General features: G+C 37.7%; 1 protein-coding gene across 4 annotated transcripts in view; it reads left to right on the forward strand.

Annotated features, from left to right (window-relative positions):
• The window catches only part of nbeaa (neurobeachin a), an 868,656-nt gene that overhangs the window by 465,592 nt on the left and 387,375 nt on the right, over positions 1 to 15,689 (forward strand). For all 4 annotated transcript variants that reach the window (XM_063054331.1, XM_063054330.1, XM_063054328.1 and 1 more), the window contains 2 exons: positions 1,391 to 1,499; positions 9,346 to 9,512. In XM_063054331.1, the coding sequence (XP_062910401.1) occupies positions 1,391 to 1,499; positions 9,346 to 9,512 (276 nt within the window). The remainder of the gene's footprint in view (positions 1 to 1,390; positions 1,500 to 9,345; positions 9,513 to 15,689) is intronic.

Genomic DNA, 15,689 nt, shown 5'->3' on the forward strand with positions numbered 1-15,689 from the left:
TCACACAAGTGCTCTCAGCAGAAGTGCTCTCGACAGAAACGCTCGGCGCAAGTGCTCTCAGCAGGAAGACTCTATCCAGTAACCTTTAACCTATGAAGCTGCCAAATCATACCAAATAACACGTAAAAATACACATCCTATATAAAGTAGAAATGACATATGTACAGTGTAGTATCACTTACTGGAATCGGGAAGACAGCGAGAACACTGATGATGGTGTGTTAGGCTGAGTCATCAGAGGTTGGGGTGGTGGGACACCGAGGTGTCATCTCATTGTCGTCTGTTTCCATCAGGGCAGGCAGGTCATCTTCTTCTATATCTACCTGCTTCGACGTCGAGGTTCGTCATCTGCTGTGGCTGATGTGGAAGGCTTGAAAAACGACAGTATGCTTGACTGCTTAGCCTCGCGCATTTTTCTATCATACAGTTCTTTGTAAGCACTCAAACCATCCTGAAAATATGCCCTAAGCCTACGTACCCTTTCAAAATTAAAGTCGTGCTTTTCTGCAATCATTGTTGTCAATTGCAGCGAAACTTTTACGCAGTTGCTTTACGCTCAGTTCCTGGACAACGTCACTTTCAGTACGTTCGCTACTGCGTTCGGTTTTGATTGTTATCCTTTCCTCTTTCAATTCATCAGCTCTTCATCTATCAGTTCTTGGTTATGGGATGTCAAAACCTCTTCAACATCATCTTCGTGAACTTCCACAAGCCAAACTCACGTTGTCCTTACTTCGTTCACCACGATCGAAACGCTTAATTATGTCTAGTTTTACACTAAATGTAACACCCTTATGAGCTCTTTTAGGCTTTTCCCATACCTTAGAACTCATCTTGCTAACGGATGCTCAAAATAAATCGACATAAAGCACAGATACTCACAGGCACGTGTTTAAGCAATACCGGCTAGAATGCAGTTCTGGGGGAGGAGCTTGGCTGCTCGGGGCACACGCTGCCTTTTTTCGAAACAGCGAGGTGTCGTAAAGCAAAAGTTCGAAAAGCGGGGGACACCTGTATGATTATTAGTTGGGATTTTTTTTGTGCTTTTTTATTGATTTACATCAAAGTGAAATGGTAGTTTAAAACAATGTTGGTAATGAGATAAACAATTTTTCATTATTAATGAATGATTAAATTGTTATTCATTGATTATTAAACCTAAATTATACACAAAACTTCATTGCAGATAATCTATGCTTTGCTTAGTTACTTTAATGACACTTTTAACTATTGATTGGCAATGCGTTAAATAATGTACTGAGTTTTATGAATCTTTGAGTGGAAGTAATTGAGGTTTATGTAGTAATATGCAGAGTATGTTTGTATTCATCATAGAATTTTTACAGTGCAGTTGACAAAAGGAAGATTTATCATGCTCTTTTTTTAAAAGATTGTTGTGCCATGCAATGAAGGACCACATCGTTAGAGTGGCTAATGAGGCAGAGTTCATTCTGAACAGACAGAGGGCTGAAGATGTACATAAGCATGCAGAATTTGAGGTAAGTTTTCTGCTTCAGGTCAACAGTCACTGAACTAATAAAGCAAAGGCATTAAAAATACTTTTAACATAAGTAACAAATTTCCAAATGTGTTAATAATTGAAACCTTACCTTAAAATATTGGTCAATATAAATTGAGTTGTACAGTGTTACCTTTCCAAAACATCTATACAATTTTCAGGATTCAATTACTTTTTGCAGGATAAATCTTAACTTGTTCCAATTAATGGTTCTGAGCAATTTCTATTATTTCAAAGGTATAAACAGCTTTATTTTTTCAATAGTTCACATACAATTGGCTTTGAATGGTTTTGAATGCTGTATAGCCGTGGTAGTCAACAGCAGTCACAGAAGAAATATTATTGGTATTTATTTGTTTCTCAGTCCATGAAAACTTGCATTTTAAGTACAAATATTGTTTTAGTCTAAACAATGTAATAACGCAAAAGAATCATGTGTTCACTAAAATGTATTGTTCTTTTAAATCAAAACATATTTTACAACATATACAATATACTGAAGGAAATTAGCAGGTCAGGCAGCATCTCTGGAGGAAAATAAACGGTTCACATTGTGGGCCGAGACCCTTTATCAGGACTGGAAAAGAAGACGGGAGAAGCCAGCATAAAAAAGATTCATCAGAGTTTTTATGGAGCACTTCGGAGAAGGACGTAGAGTTTTACAGAGCTTTTTTATAGCTTAGGACTTTAACATCTGAAGACATGGTCATCAACGGTAGAGTAGTTAAATTCAAGGACTAGCCAAAGGACCAGTAATGTCGACCACAGAGAACAGATGATTTGAAGGATGTTGTGAAGATGTATTTATTTGTACTGTGAACCATTAAAGACTCTGATATTTGAATTCTATATTTTAAAAACTGATTGAAACTCAATGAAAAACATTGACAAATTCAGTTTTGATCATTTATCTTTCATTTCTGAAGTTACTTAATTGTCTTGCACTAATTGATATTAATCAAATTAAAAACAAAAATTGATAGATATTCTCAGCAGGTCAGGCAGTATCAACAGAAAGAAAAACAGAGCAATGTTTCGGGTTGTTGACCTCTTTTTGGAAAGTAGACATGTCCACAGAAGAGGAAGAGAATAATGGAAATGTCTGTAACAGAATGGAGACTAAGAGAAAAACAGATGAGACAGATTTGTGTTGGCTGGGTGATCTTGGGTGATATCCAGCTAAACAGTCTAGAGGAGAGAGATAAAAAGAAACATGCTAGAACTGTGACATACAGAACAGAGTAGTTACTACAAATCAGAAATAAAGGATTTTGGCATATACTTTTTTTTACAATGTTTTGTATCTTTTTGGATACCGAATTAGCAATAACAGAGAATTTGACAGCTCCATTGAATTTTCTACAGATACAAGTTCCCTGATCAAAATCAGCATTTTAGTCCAGAAAATCTTAAGAATTAGTTTAGCTAGTTGTACAGTGGGCAAGTAAGCAATACAAACCAAAAGAAACATGGATCGTTTCCTAAAATTGACTGGGTTAACTCAAAGGTAAGAATGCTATGATGGGAAAATTACCCAGCCACTTTGTTTTTATTCAATTATTATTAATGTATATGAATATGCATATAGTTAGCTATGATCTCTCTGACACTGAAATGTTGCATTCTGTTGAATGCATAGTAGTATCTACTTGTTTGAGGTATTGAGGGCCAGTCTGGACTATGTTATCATGCAGGATGCCAATGCCTTTGGGAAAGGAGAAGAGAAGCAAAGAAATTAAAATTGAAATTCACTATTAAAAATGCTATAGACTTTCTCCTTGAAAAGGTCACATTTAAGTAAATTAATTTACCTTACCTCTTATTATTTTTTGTAGAGATGGTCCAACTGAAAAGAATTAGGTGAAATCAATTTATGAAATATAACCAGTGTGAGGCTTAAAGTATAAACAATTTGGAATGCCAATCCAGTGAAAGTTTTCTAAATGTTGGAATGATGGTTATAGAATGATAATGGTAATTTGACATGGCAGCATGCTTGCAGAGATTACTTCACAAATAAGAATTAATACTGTAGAATGCATAACCTGAGAATAAAATATTTCCTGAACAAAAATAAAATGAATTCCATTGTGTTTTACTGCTATTCATACCACAGTAGTCATTTCATTGTTTTATAAAGTTAAATATAAGCAAGTGCATTTTCTAGCAACATATAGTATTACACTGTGCAATTGCAATGGGCTGGAAAGGCCCCAACAAATTGGAGCCTTTTGCTCATCTCTGAACCACTCTAATGTTAGTTTCTCAAATATGCCAAAGGTGAACCTTGTGGATGAAAGGAGAATTTGGCATGTCAGTTTTGATTAAATTCTTATCTGGTCACAACAGCTACCTTAAGCTTACAGCTCGATGCCCTAGTTCTTATGAGCTTTCCCTGACCAATAAAGTGCATAACTTAAGAGATGGCAGTTGTCACTAAAGATAAATATAACCTCTGCCTCATTTGTCAAAAATTTGTCAGTTAGCACTTGTCAAATTGAAGATGTTTGCTGCAACTTTACAATTAGGTGCTAGATGAAAGAGATTTTAGAAAAGATAAAATTTACCTAAGATCAGTCTGTACTAAGTTGCACTTTGGCAACATCAAATGTATAAATAGCAGATATGATATGTATTAATTTGGCACTTTTTAACCTGTGAAAGTATTAGATTCAATTATCTGTTTGGAAAGAAAATTCTGACTTATAAGGAGTGACAGAACTTGATATAAAATGGACAGATTCAATTATCTTGTGTCTGTTAACAAATGAAATTCTGGACATTATTCCTAAACAATGCTTTCTCAAACCTGTCTTACCTAATATATAACGTAAGTTAAAATGTTTTCATTAATAACATGCTTGCATATCAAAAGTCAATAAGCACAGTTTCATAAAAATGTCCAGTGGTAAGAGAATTATAATAAGTAAGAATAAACTTTAAAATATTGCATCCAGGTTGATATAGATGTTTTATGTATTGCTGATTTTAATTTCATCCATTCCAATCTGAGATAAATGATCGATATCTTAAGGCATAAACATGTTTGCACCATAACCTGCCAGTTTTTGGGTTATGCAGCACAATTTTCCTGCTTGTTCTCTTAATGTTTTTCTTTACCTCTCTTCTCATTAATCAACCAATGAAGGAAATGAAAAAAAATCTGAGGTTTTATATAACTGTAAATAATGAAATAAGCAGTTTACAAATGTATTCATCTAAAATGTGGGATATTAGAAAATAAACAGATGACAAGGCAGTTTTTTTAAAAGCTGTATTTTATTTCATAATGCTTGCACATGCGGTTTCCTTAATGTATATATACTTTGAAAACATTGGGACAGATTGTTCTGGCTCGAGCCAATGTGCAATTACTGTACTTGGCCCCTCACATGCTCACATATACCTTGTGTCGATCTAGGGGGCTTATTTTTCACTGGTCTTTTGCACCCTTGAGTCTAGTAGAATATGTCATTGTGACATGGCCTTGATAGTGTAGTAGTTCTAAAGTTAGAGCCTCAAATGCTCTTGGTAAGAATTAATTGTGACAAAGCTAGAGGCAGGGCATATTCTTCTATAGTAGCTGCATGATTTGATTTTTAAATGTCTCTGATGTTGAAAGACATCTGAAAAAAAGAAGTCAATATTTAAGAAAATATAATATTATAATTCAAGATAAGTAGTTAAACCTTTCCCTTTGCTTCCTAAATCTTTATTGAACAATTTTTATGAAAGGAGACCTCTGATCCTATCGGTTCTCAGTTGACACAGTTTGCAGGAGCCAACTTCCCAGTGTAGTGCTGTGAAGTTCCATTAAGACTGGGCACTGCTGCTATATTTCACAAGAACTCCAGGATCAGAACAAATGAATGAGTTCAGTCTTCATGTTTGTCAGTTGTAGTTTTACATAACGGAAGCAGACTCCTTGGTCCAACACAACCATACTGACCAAGTTGCCTATCTTAGCTAGTTCCTTCCTGGAAAACTGTTTTCTTTCATTGGCCAAATGTCCAGAACCACAAGGGGTAGTCTGCACAATCCAGCCCATTCAGTATCCTCGTGATATAGTTCATTTTCATTTTATGGCTATAGGTCATGAGAGTTTAGAAAATTTAAATTATATAATAGGTGTAAATTGGGTGTATGTGATTTTAAATTGTCTCTGATGTAAATTTGAGTGCATACATAATGTCTGCAGAACTGTTTATGACTTTTTATAACTGTTTTATAACCTTGTCTTATGAGTTAGAATCAGAATCAGAATAAGGTTTATTATCACCGGCATGTGACATGAAATTTGTTAACTTAGCAGCAGCAGTTCAATGAAATAAATAACCTAGCAGAGAGAGAATAAAATAAAATAAAAGATAATAAATAAACAAGTAAATCAATTACGTATATTGAATAGAGTATTAAAAAATGTGCCAAAACAGAAATACTGTTTATTTAAAAAAGTGAGGTAGTGTCCAAAGTTTCAGTGTCCATTCAAGAATCGGATGGCAGAGGGGAAGAAGCTGTTCCTGAATCGCTGACTGTGTGCCTTCAGGCTTCTGTATCTCCTACCTGGTGGTAACAGTGAGAAAAGGGCATGCCCTGGGTGCTGGAGATCTTTAATAATGGACGCTGCCTTTCTGAGACACGGCTTCCTAAAGATGTCCTGGGTACTTTGTAGGCTAGTGCCCAAGATGGAGCTGACTAGATATGCATCCTTCTGCAGCTTCTTTTGGTCCTGTGCAGTAGCCCCTCCATACCAGACAGTGAGGCAGCCTGTCAGAATGCTCTCCATGGTACATCTGTAGAAGTTTTTGAGTGTATTTGTTGACATGCCAAATTGCTTCAAACTCCTAATAAAAGTATAGCCGCTGTCTTACCTTCTTTATAACTACATTAATATGTTGGGACCAGGTTAGATCCTCAGAGATCTTGACACCCAGGACTTGGAAGCTGCTCACTCTCTCCACTTCTGATCCCTCTATGAGGGTCGGTATGTGTTACTTCGTTTACCCTTCCTGAAGTCCACAATCAGCTCTTTCGTCTTACTGACGTTGAGTGCCAGGTTGTTGCTGCAACACTATTCTACTGGTTGACATATCTCACTCCTGTACGCCCTCTCGTCACCACCTGAGATTCTATCAACAATACAAGTTAAGCTTGTAGTATGTACTATTTTCTCAATCTGAAAGATCAGAAAAATATACTGTAAAAGTTGAAGCATTTATGATCCTTCTGTGTGTGAATTGCTGAAATTTAGTTGGGGGCATGACTTTAAAGCTTTGAAGCAACTTGTTGAAAACATCTCTTCCGAAAGTTATCATAGAACATAGAACAGTATAGCACAGGGATGACTAAGCATGCCATATGCCTTCTTAACCACTCTTATAAGTGAGGTAGCCACTTTCAGAGAGCTATGAACTTGGATTCCAAGATCCTTCTGCTCATCAACACTGTTAAGGGTCTTGCCCTTAACTGTGTACTGTCTCTTTACATTTGACCAACCAAGGTGCCACACTTCACATTTAGGTTAAACTGTATCTGTCATTCCTTCACCCACATCTGCAAATGATCTATATCCCATTATATTCTTTGCCAGTCGTCTGCGCTATCCACAATACCACCAATCTTTATATCATCTGCAAATTTACCCACCCATCTACATTGTCATCTGTGTCATTTATATATGTCACAAACAGCAGAGGTCCCAGTTCAGATCCCTGTGGAACAACACTAGTCACAGGCATCAATTTCTCTGACTTCCAGTAATGGCCCCCACCCTCACCATTTGTCATTTCCTTTTCCTTCTCACCTTACCTGCCCATCACCTCCCTTTGGTGCTCCTCACCATTTTCTTTTTTCCATGGCCTTCTGTCCTTTCCTATTCGATTCCCTCTTCTCCAGCCCTATATCTTTTTCACCAATCAACTCCCCATCTCTTTACTTCACTGCTTTCCCCCTCCTGGTTTTATGCATCACCTTGTGTTTCTTCCTCCCCTCCCCCCACCTTCTAACTCTGACTCCTCATCTCTCTTTTTCTTCAGTCCTGATAAAGGATCCCTGCCTGAAATGGCAAGTATACTGTGTTCCATAGATGCTGCCTGTCCTGCTGAGTTCCTCCAGTATTTTGTGTGTGTTGTTTGGATTTCCAGCATCTCCATATTTTCTGTTGTGTTTGTGAATGGTTCCCAGGATTATCGCTGGCTCCCTTCTTGAACAATGGAACAACATTAGATTCTTGCCATCATTCAGGACCTTGCCTGTGGCTAGAGAGAACACAATGACCCCTGCAATTCCTTCACTTGCCTCTCTTAACTGGGGACTTATGTACCTTAATGCTCATTTGGAGACCCAACACTAGCTCCTCCTCTATTTTGAAATGCCCTAGCATATTAATCCTCAGCACTGATCTCGATTACCTCCACATCCTTTTCCTAGGTAAATGCGAAGTACTCATTAAAGACATTATCCACATGCTTCATGTCCAAGCAAATGGCAAATGTTGCTCCCTTTTTTCTTGAGTAGTCCCATTCTCTCCCTAGATATCCTCTTGCTCCTGATGTATGTATAGATTGCCTTGGGATTCCCTTTAATCCTACTTGCCAAGGACTTTTCATGCCCCCTTTCCCAGTTTCCTTACTGAATTTTTCACTGGTTTCTTTATAATCCTCCAGAATTCTATTTGATTATAGCTTCTGAAGCTTTGCATACTTTTTCTTTCTCTTCTTGACTAAATTCATCACCTCCAAAGTTTGACATTCAAAGTTCACTTACCTTTCCATCCTTGTCCTTCCTTCTGACCAGAATGTAAATGTTCTGTACTCTGTGCAATTTTTATTTGAACACCCTCCACTTGTCAGATATGGACTTGACCATAAATAGCAGTCCCAATTAACTCCTCCTAGTTCCTGCCTAATGCTCTTGTAATTTGCCATGCTCCAGTATAATACTAGCCCACAAGGTCCAGGTTTATCCTTATCTACAGCTATCTTAAAGCTTAAAGAATTGTAGTCACTGTTCCCTAACTGTTCACCCACTTAATAGGTCGGTCATCTAGCCAGACTCAATACCCAGATCCAGTACAGCCCATCCCCTTGTTGAACTATCTACATATTGATTAAGAAATCCTCCTGGATGCACCTAACAAATTCTGCCCCATCTAAACCTTCCCTAAACTAAGAAGTTACTAGTCTAAATCCTCCTGAGTTGTATGAACGAACATCCTGGTCAAGATATTGGTTCCCCTCCAGTTTAGGAGCAACCTGTCCCTCTTGTACAGGTAATACACAAGACTGGTGTCACACAATGTAATGAAAACAAAACGGCCATCACTACAGAAGTGAAATTCTAATGAGTGGCATTAATCAAATGGGCATTAGGACTGTTCAGAATATTATTAGTATTTATAGATTGTTGATATCGAATTAGTTTGAGTTCCATGTTACTTTATGGAAGTTCGTTACAATTTAGAAGACTTATTTTTCTTTGGTACTTAGGGAAATAAAAAATATTTTAAATGATTTTCTTTATTTAATGCTTACTTTTTCTGCTGACAAAAATACATCATTGATATTATCCTTTTATTTTTTTCCAAATTAGCTGTAGTATATCACCAATTTGACCTTGTCAGGTTGCCATGCTTTATATCTTGAATTAGTAACTAAGACTTCTATGTTTATCTGATTCTACTCTTATATAATTTGGACTCCATTTACTGAGTTTGTTCTGATGCAGTTGACTGTGCTGAAGACTTCCAAGCTGTTGCAACAATTTACAGTAAGCCAATAATGTAGTTCTGCATTCATTTAGTCTACCCTTTTATTTTTCACCAACAGTCCCAGTGTGCTCAATATACAGCAGATAGAAAAGAGGAGGAGAAGATGTGTGACCATCTCATTAGTGCTGCAAAGCACCGTGATCATGTTACAGCTAATCAATTAAAGCAAAAGATTCTCAACATTCTTACAAACAAGCATGGCGCTTGGGGCACTATTTCTCAGAGGTAAGTTGCCTTTAGTGTGGAAAATTCATTTGTGGATTGTCATATTAGAGCTGTGTATACAACATGGAGTTGATCTGTATGCAATTCTTTAAAAGTCTGTAGTAAGGAGAATACTCTAATGGTGTGTTCTCATACAGTTTGGTTTCCATGTGCTTGCACATCATTTTGGCACAGTGATTGTAATGTGACAACAAGCACATAATGAGCAGGCTTGGGGCATATGAAAACTTTGGTAATAAATAATTATATTCAATTAGATATCAGATATTGTCCCAAGTTGTCAAGAGCACATACAGTGGTATGCAAAAGTTCGGGCACCCCTGGTCAAAATTTCTGTTACTGTGAATAGTTAAGTGAGTAGAAGATGAACTGATCTCCAAAAGTCATAAAGTTAAAGATGAAACATTCTTTTCAACATTTTAAGCAAGATTAGTGTATTATTTTTGTTTTGTACAATTTTAGAGTGAGAAACTGGAAAGGAGCACCATGCAAAAGTTTGGGCACCCCAAGAGATTTGAGTTCTTGGATAACTTTTACCAAGGTCTCAGGCCTTAATTAGCTTGTTAGGGTTATGGCTTGTTCACAATCATCTTTAGGAAAGGCCAGGTGATGCAAAGTTCAAAGCTTTATAAATACCCTGACTCCTCAAACCTTTTCCCAACAATCGGCAGCCATGGGCTCCTCAAAGCAGCTGCCTAGCACTCTGAAAATTAAAATAAATGATGCCCACAAAGCAAGAAAAGGCTATAAGAGGATAGCAAAACGTTTTCAGGTAGCTGTTTCCTCAGTTTTGTAATGTAATTAAGAAATGGCTTTTAACAGGAACGGTGGAGGTCAAGTTGAGGTCTGGAAGATCAAGAAAACTTTCCGACAGAACTGCTCATAGGATTGCTAGAAAGGCAAATCAAAACCCGCATTTGACTGCAAAAGACCTTCAGGAAGATTTAGCAGACTCTGGAGTGGTGGTGCACTGTTCTACTGTGCAGCAACACCTGCACAAATATGACCTTCATGGAAGAGTCATCAGAAGAAAACCTCTCCTGCATCCTCGCCACAAAATTCAGCGTCAGAAGTTTGCAAAGGAACACCTAAACAAGCCTGATGTATTTTGGAAACAAGTCTTGTGGACTGGTGAAGTTAAAATAGAACTTTTTGGCCGCAGTGAGCAAAGGTATGTTTGGAGAAAAAAGGGTCCAGGATTTCATGAAAAGAACACCTCTGCAACTGTTAAGCGTGGGGGTGGATCGATCATGCTTTGGGCTTGTGTTGCAGCCAGTGGCACGGGGAACATTTCACTGGTAGAGGGAAGAATGAGTTCAATTAAATACCAGCAAATTCTGGAAAAGCAAATATCACACCATCTGTAAAAAAAAAAGCTGAAGATGAAAAGAGGATGGCTTCTACAACAGGTTAATGATCCTAAACACACCTCAAAATCCACATTGGACTACCTCAAGAAGTGCAAGCTGAAGGTTTTGCCATGGCCCTCACAGTCCCCCGATCTAAACATCATCGAAAATCTGTGGATAAACCTCAAAAGAGCAGTGCATTCAAGACGGCCCAAGAATCTCACAGAACTAGAAGCCTTTTGCAAGGAAGAATGGGCGAAAATCCCCCGAAGAAGAATTGAAAGACTCTTAGCTGGCTACAGAAAACGTTCACAAGCTGTGATACTTGCCAAAGTGGGTGTTACTAAGTACTGACCATGCAGGGTGCCCAAACTTTTGCTTTGGGCCCTTTTCCTATTTTGTTATTCTGAAACTGTAAAAGATGGAAATAAAAAAGTAATTTTGCTTAAAATATTAAAGAAATGTGTCATCTTTAACTTCGTCTTTTGGAAATCAGGTCATCTTTTACTCGCTTAGCTATTCACAGTAACAGAAATTTTGACCAGGGGTGCCCAAACTTTTGCATGCCACTGTAGCTTCCTTAAGCTTTAGAGCAATGTGATGTCATATAACGGGTCAATAGTTTAAACTTGCTAGGTGATTGGTTGTTTTGTTGAATTCCTTTCTTGCCAGAGCTGTAGGTGATGTTAAGTTGAAGCAAAATACTTACTCTTGGAGGAAAAAAAATTAAAATATTCTTTTGGTTGATTACCAACATGACATCTACATTTGGCAAGGGACAATCACCCACTTGTTACCATCTTCTTGAATAATATTTGCAGGAAATGGGCTTTGCAAATAAAAAATGTTAAGATGATTCTGTGATATTAAATTTATGCTTCAACTTATGATAAGTTGTCTCAATTAATTGAAAAGTGTAAACTTTACTTACGGTCAAATTATGTGTATGGTCCTTATTGAATATAATCAATGTATGCAGTGAGTTACTTTCACAATCCAGTCATTACTGTTATCTGGATAAATAGAGCAGCCATTTTGAAATCAATAAAATTCTACAAAAAGTAAAGGAAAACCAAAAACAAAATTGCAAATTCTGGAAATCTCAAATAAGCAGAATATGCTGGAATCATTCATCAGGTAAAGCAGGTTTAGAGTCTTTGACATAAAAAATTTCTCATACCACATATGCTCTCTGATCTGCTGAATGTTTCCAGAATTTTCTATTTTTATTGTACAAACAGCAGCCAGCTATGTGAATAACCACATCCTCTCACCATTATTGTTGATTTAATAAGGATTTTGGATGATATGCTGGAACATCAAATTGTGGTTTGGAATGCTTAAGGCATAATGAAAATGGGAAATAAAGCATTCTTTCCGTTCATCAAGGGAGCTTAACCATAATAGTAGAATAGAGCTGCCCAAACTTGTGACTTTGAAGATGTTTTTGGTTTGAAATAAAAGATCCTTTGCCAGAGTTGTAGCTGGCACATCCATGTGCAAGATGAGCAGGTGCACAGTGGACACCAAATTGGTTAGTGATAGCAAATACTTGTTTGATACCTCTAGAGCAAACTCCTATATCACTTATGAAACCTACACAAACACTGAAACATTTTACCTAGAGCATTGATGTATACTCTCAACTGTTGCTGGAGAGTTCAAAGCGTTCACCTTCCTCTAGTATAGATCCTTGACTAGCTTCATTTTTCATACATCGCCGGTTTATGTACATACATATGCATTATTTCTACGAGTTCCCACCTCCTTACCAATTCTAAATTCCTTTAATTCCACATGCTCTCAAAGACTCCTATGTGGAATCTGAGTGATCCCATGTAAATAATAATTATTAACACTCACATTTATCTAACAATTTAGCAAGTCTTGATACCCAACATATTCATCCAGTTCCTTCTAACCAGCTTACAGTCAATAGCAGTTTTATTTTAACATCTCATCAAAAGTATGACCTCTCCAACAATGTGTCAGTGCTTCTGAGAATGTTATCCTAGATGATGTATGTATCTCTTAAAGAAACACACCCAAAAGCTAAAATCATAGCAAACAGCTAATAGCACAATAAAATGAGAACGGTCAGTTGATAAGATTTGCTTCCAGCAGTATAATATGCAAACAGCCTGTTCTGTGGTGACCTTGCAGAAGTACAAATAAGTAGTTGGCACAATAAAGGAAATTAATGTACATTAAGGCAATCTAATCAATTAACATAGATGTTTGGTTTACATTTTTGATCAGAAAATATGAAATAGTATCAGTAAACAAAAGTCTGAGTGAGTGGTTATTAAATGTTACTGGTGTTAGCTGTAGATGTGTGAAATTACAGAAACAAATGTTCTTTGAATTTATCAGTAGTATTAACAAAAGTGAATGGTTACCTATCCTGATCTTGGCAGCATGTTGAACTGTGCACTTTTAACCCCTGGGCCTTAAGTTCTGTTCCTGATCAGCTGGTCACCAAAAATAAGTAAAAGTGGCGCTGCCAGTTTACAGACAGGAGCAGGTAGGCAAGAGATTGACAGCAGAGGCTGAGGCAACCACTCACTGCCCTCAAGGTGGCTGTGATTTAGGCAGAACCATCATCCTTCTCCTTCTAAATTAGTAATTTTGATCCAAAATTGACCATCACTGAAGACAGTGCTAGTAGGGTATTTTTTCTGGGATCAGTTCTGAGGTCTCTGAGTTTGTAATCTATATCAATGATTGGGATGAAGATGTCAGACAACCCACCCTGCAAAAACTCATTTCAGGGAGGTCTCAACCAGAAGTCTCAACCTCATAGCAGTCTGTGTCAATGAATTTGTTAATTTTGCAAGACATCAGATTCACGAGTGTTTTGTGAGACAGCTGACTTCTGAGTTCTGTCTTAATGTGCCATGTTCATAATAGCTGCTGTGTTGGTTGATGAGCAGGCATAGTTTTTTGCTATTTCTGAATCAGGAAACATTTTCCTGAATAACTTGCCTGTGTACATACACATCTGGAATGGCGGGTTATGCTCAACGATGAAAGATATAAAGTACACCTCAGCTCTAGTGACCTTCTCTGTCAGATTATAGTTTTCTGCTGAAGAGAACTGTTAAATACTTGAGCAGCCTTCCCTGCACTTAGCCTCCCTAATATGTTGTGGTCCCTAAAAGAAATAAAAGCATAAAGTGTATCCCTATTACAGGTGTGCGCCACTTAACGTTCATTTGGACAACGTCTGATCGCAAATACGTCCGTAGTCTGTCTGTCTGTCTCTCTCTCACACTCTCTCTCTCTCTCACACACACACACACACAAAAATTGCCTGCAATAGTCAGGATCAGAACTTACTTTTTTACATCGAAATGGGGGATTTTGAATGAGTGATTTAGAAGTTCTGTGTCTTCAAGTTCAAGTTTATTGTCATCTGGCTGATTGTCCACAAATGAAACAACCTCTGTCCGGACCACGGTGTAGCCATAATACATATATCACGCACACCACATAAAACAATTTATTACCATATTATTTAATGAAGTGTAATTCAAAATGCATATAAAGTGCGCAGCACAGTTATAAACAGTTCGCTGTCCTAACGACGAGACCTCGGTGGGGCCTGGGTATTTATTAATATCGTTTTTTCTTTTGAAAATGGCTGCGCTTAAACCCAGCCCATCGTGGGCTTCAATGTACCTGTAAGTGGAAGTGTTTCAGGAAAAAATCCACGAAGAATTTGCTTGCTGCGAGGGCGTTTTTAAAGATGTCTTAGCGGACAATTTTGGAATTTCGCTTCAATTTAAACCCCGCTCTAATCCCCTTTAAGACGCCAACGCGCCCCGCCCGTATAGGACAGCCTCGTGTGGTCAGGTTGTCACCGCCAGCCTTGGGAATTTCTTCGCTAGACTTTTGTACTTCATCACTGACAGTTGTCCGGATGATTTTAGAGTCATTACAGATGGCAGTAACTGAACTGATGGAATGTGAAAGAGAGAGAGAGAGAGGTTGACTGTAAAGCCTGCCCACTGAGAAAACTGATAGGTCTACTTAGCACATAGAGAGATCAAGCAGGATTCATTCATTTTCTTTCTTTCTTTTTTTTCCCTCTCCCTCTCCCTCTCCCTCTCTAAAAAGTCGATTTCCAGGATATTTTATATAATTTGCGGGCATTGGGGAGCCACTATCGATATGCGGGAGACTCCCGGAACTCCCAGTATAGGTGGGATGTCTGAGGTATGGATGTTCTGATTAGTGAGCATGCAGATAACACAAGCATTAGTGGAGTAGCAGTTAGCAAGTAAGGTTGTTAAACCATCCAGCAGGATGTAGATCAGTTGCAGCTTTGGGTAGAGAAATGGCAGATGAGCTTATTCCAGACAAATGTGAGGTGGTGCATTTTAGGAGGTCAATGCAAGAGGAAAGTTTGCAGTATAAATTCAGGACTCTTAGGAGCATTGATATACAAAGGAATTGTAAGAGTGTAAGTCCATAGCTGCCTGAATGTAGCAATTCAAGTGGATGAGGTAGTAAAGAATGTGTTCAGCAAGTGTGCCTTCATTGTTTAGAGCATTGAATATAAAAACTGGGAAGTCATGTTGCAGCTTTATAAATTGTAGTTAGGCCACAAACAGAGTATGAAGTATTGTTGCATTTCTAATCACTAAACTACAGGAAGGATATGAAAGCTTTGTAGAAGGTGCAAAGAGATTCAACAGGAAGTTGCCTGATTTGGAGGGTATTAGTTATCAAGTGAGATTGGATTAGCTCTGTGGAATGTCAAAGGATAAGGGATGACCTGATAGAAGCATAGATAGAGCAGATAGAATTCCCTGCTACTAAGATG

The sequence above is a fragment of the Mobula hypostoma genome, chromosome 7 (assembly GCF_963921235.1).
Source record: "Mobula hypostoma chromosome 7, sMobHyp1.1, whole genome shotgun sequence".
Taxonomy (NCBI): Eukaryota; Metazoa; Chordata; class Chondrichthyes; order Myliobatiformes; family Myliobatidae; genus Mobula; species Mobula hypostoma.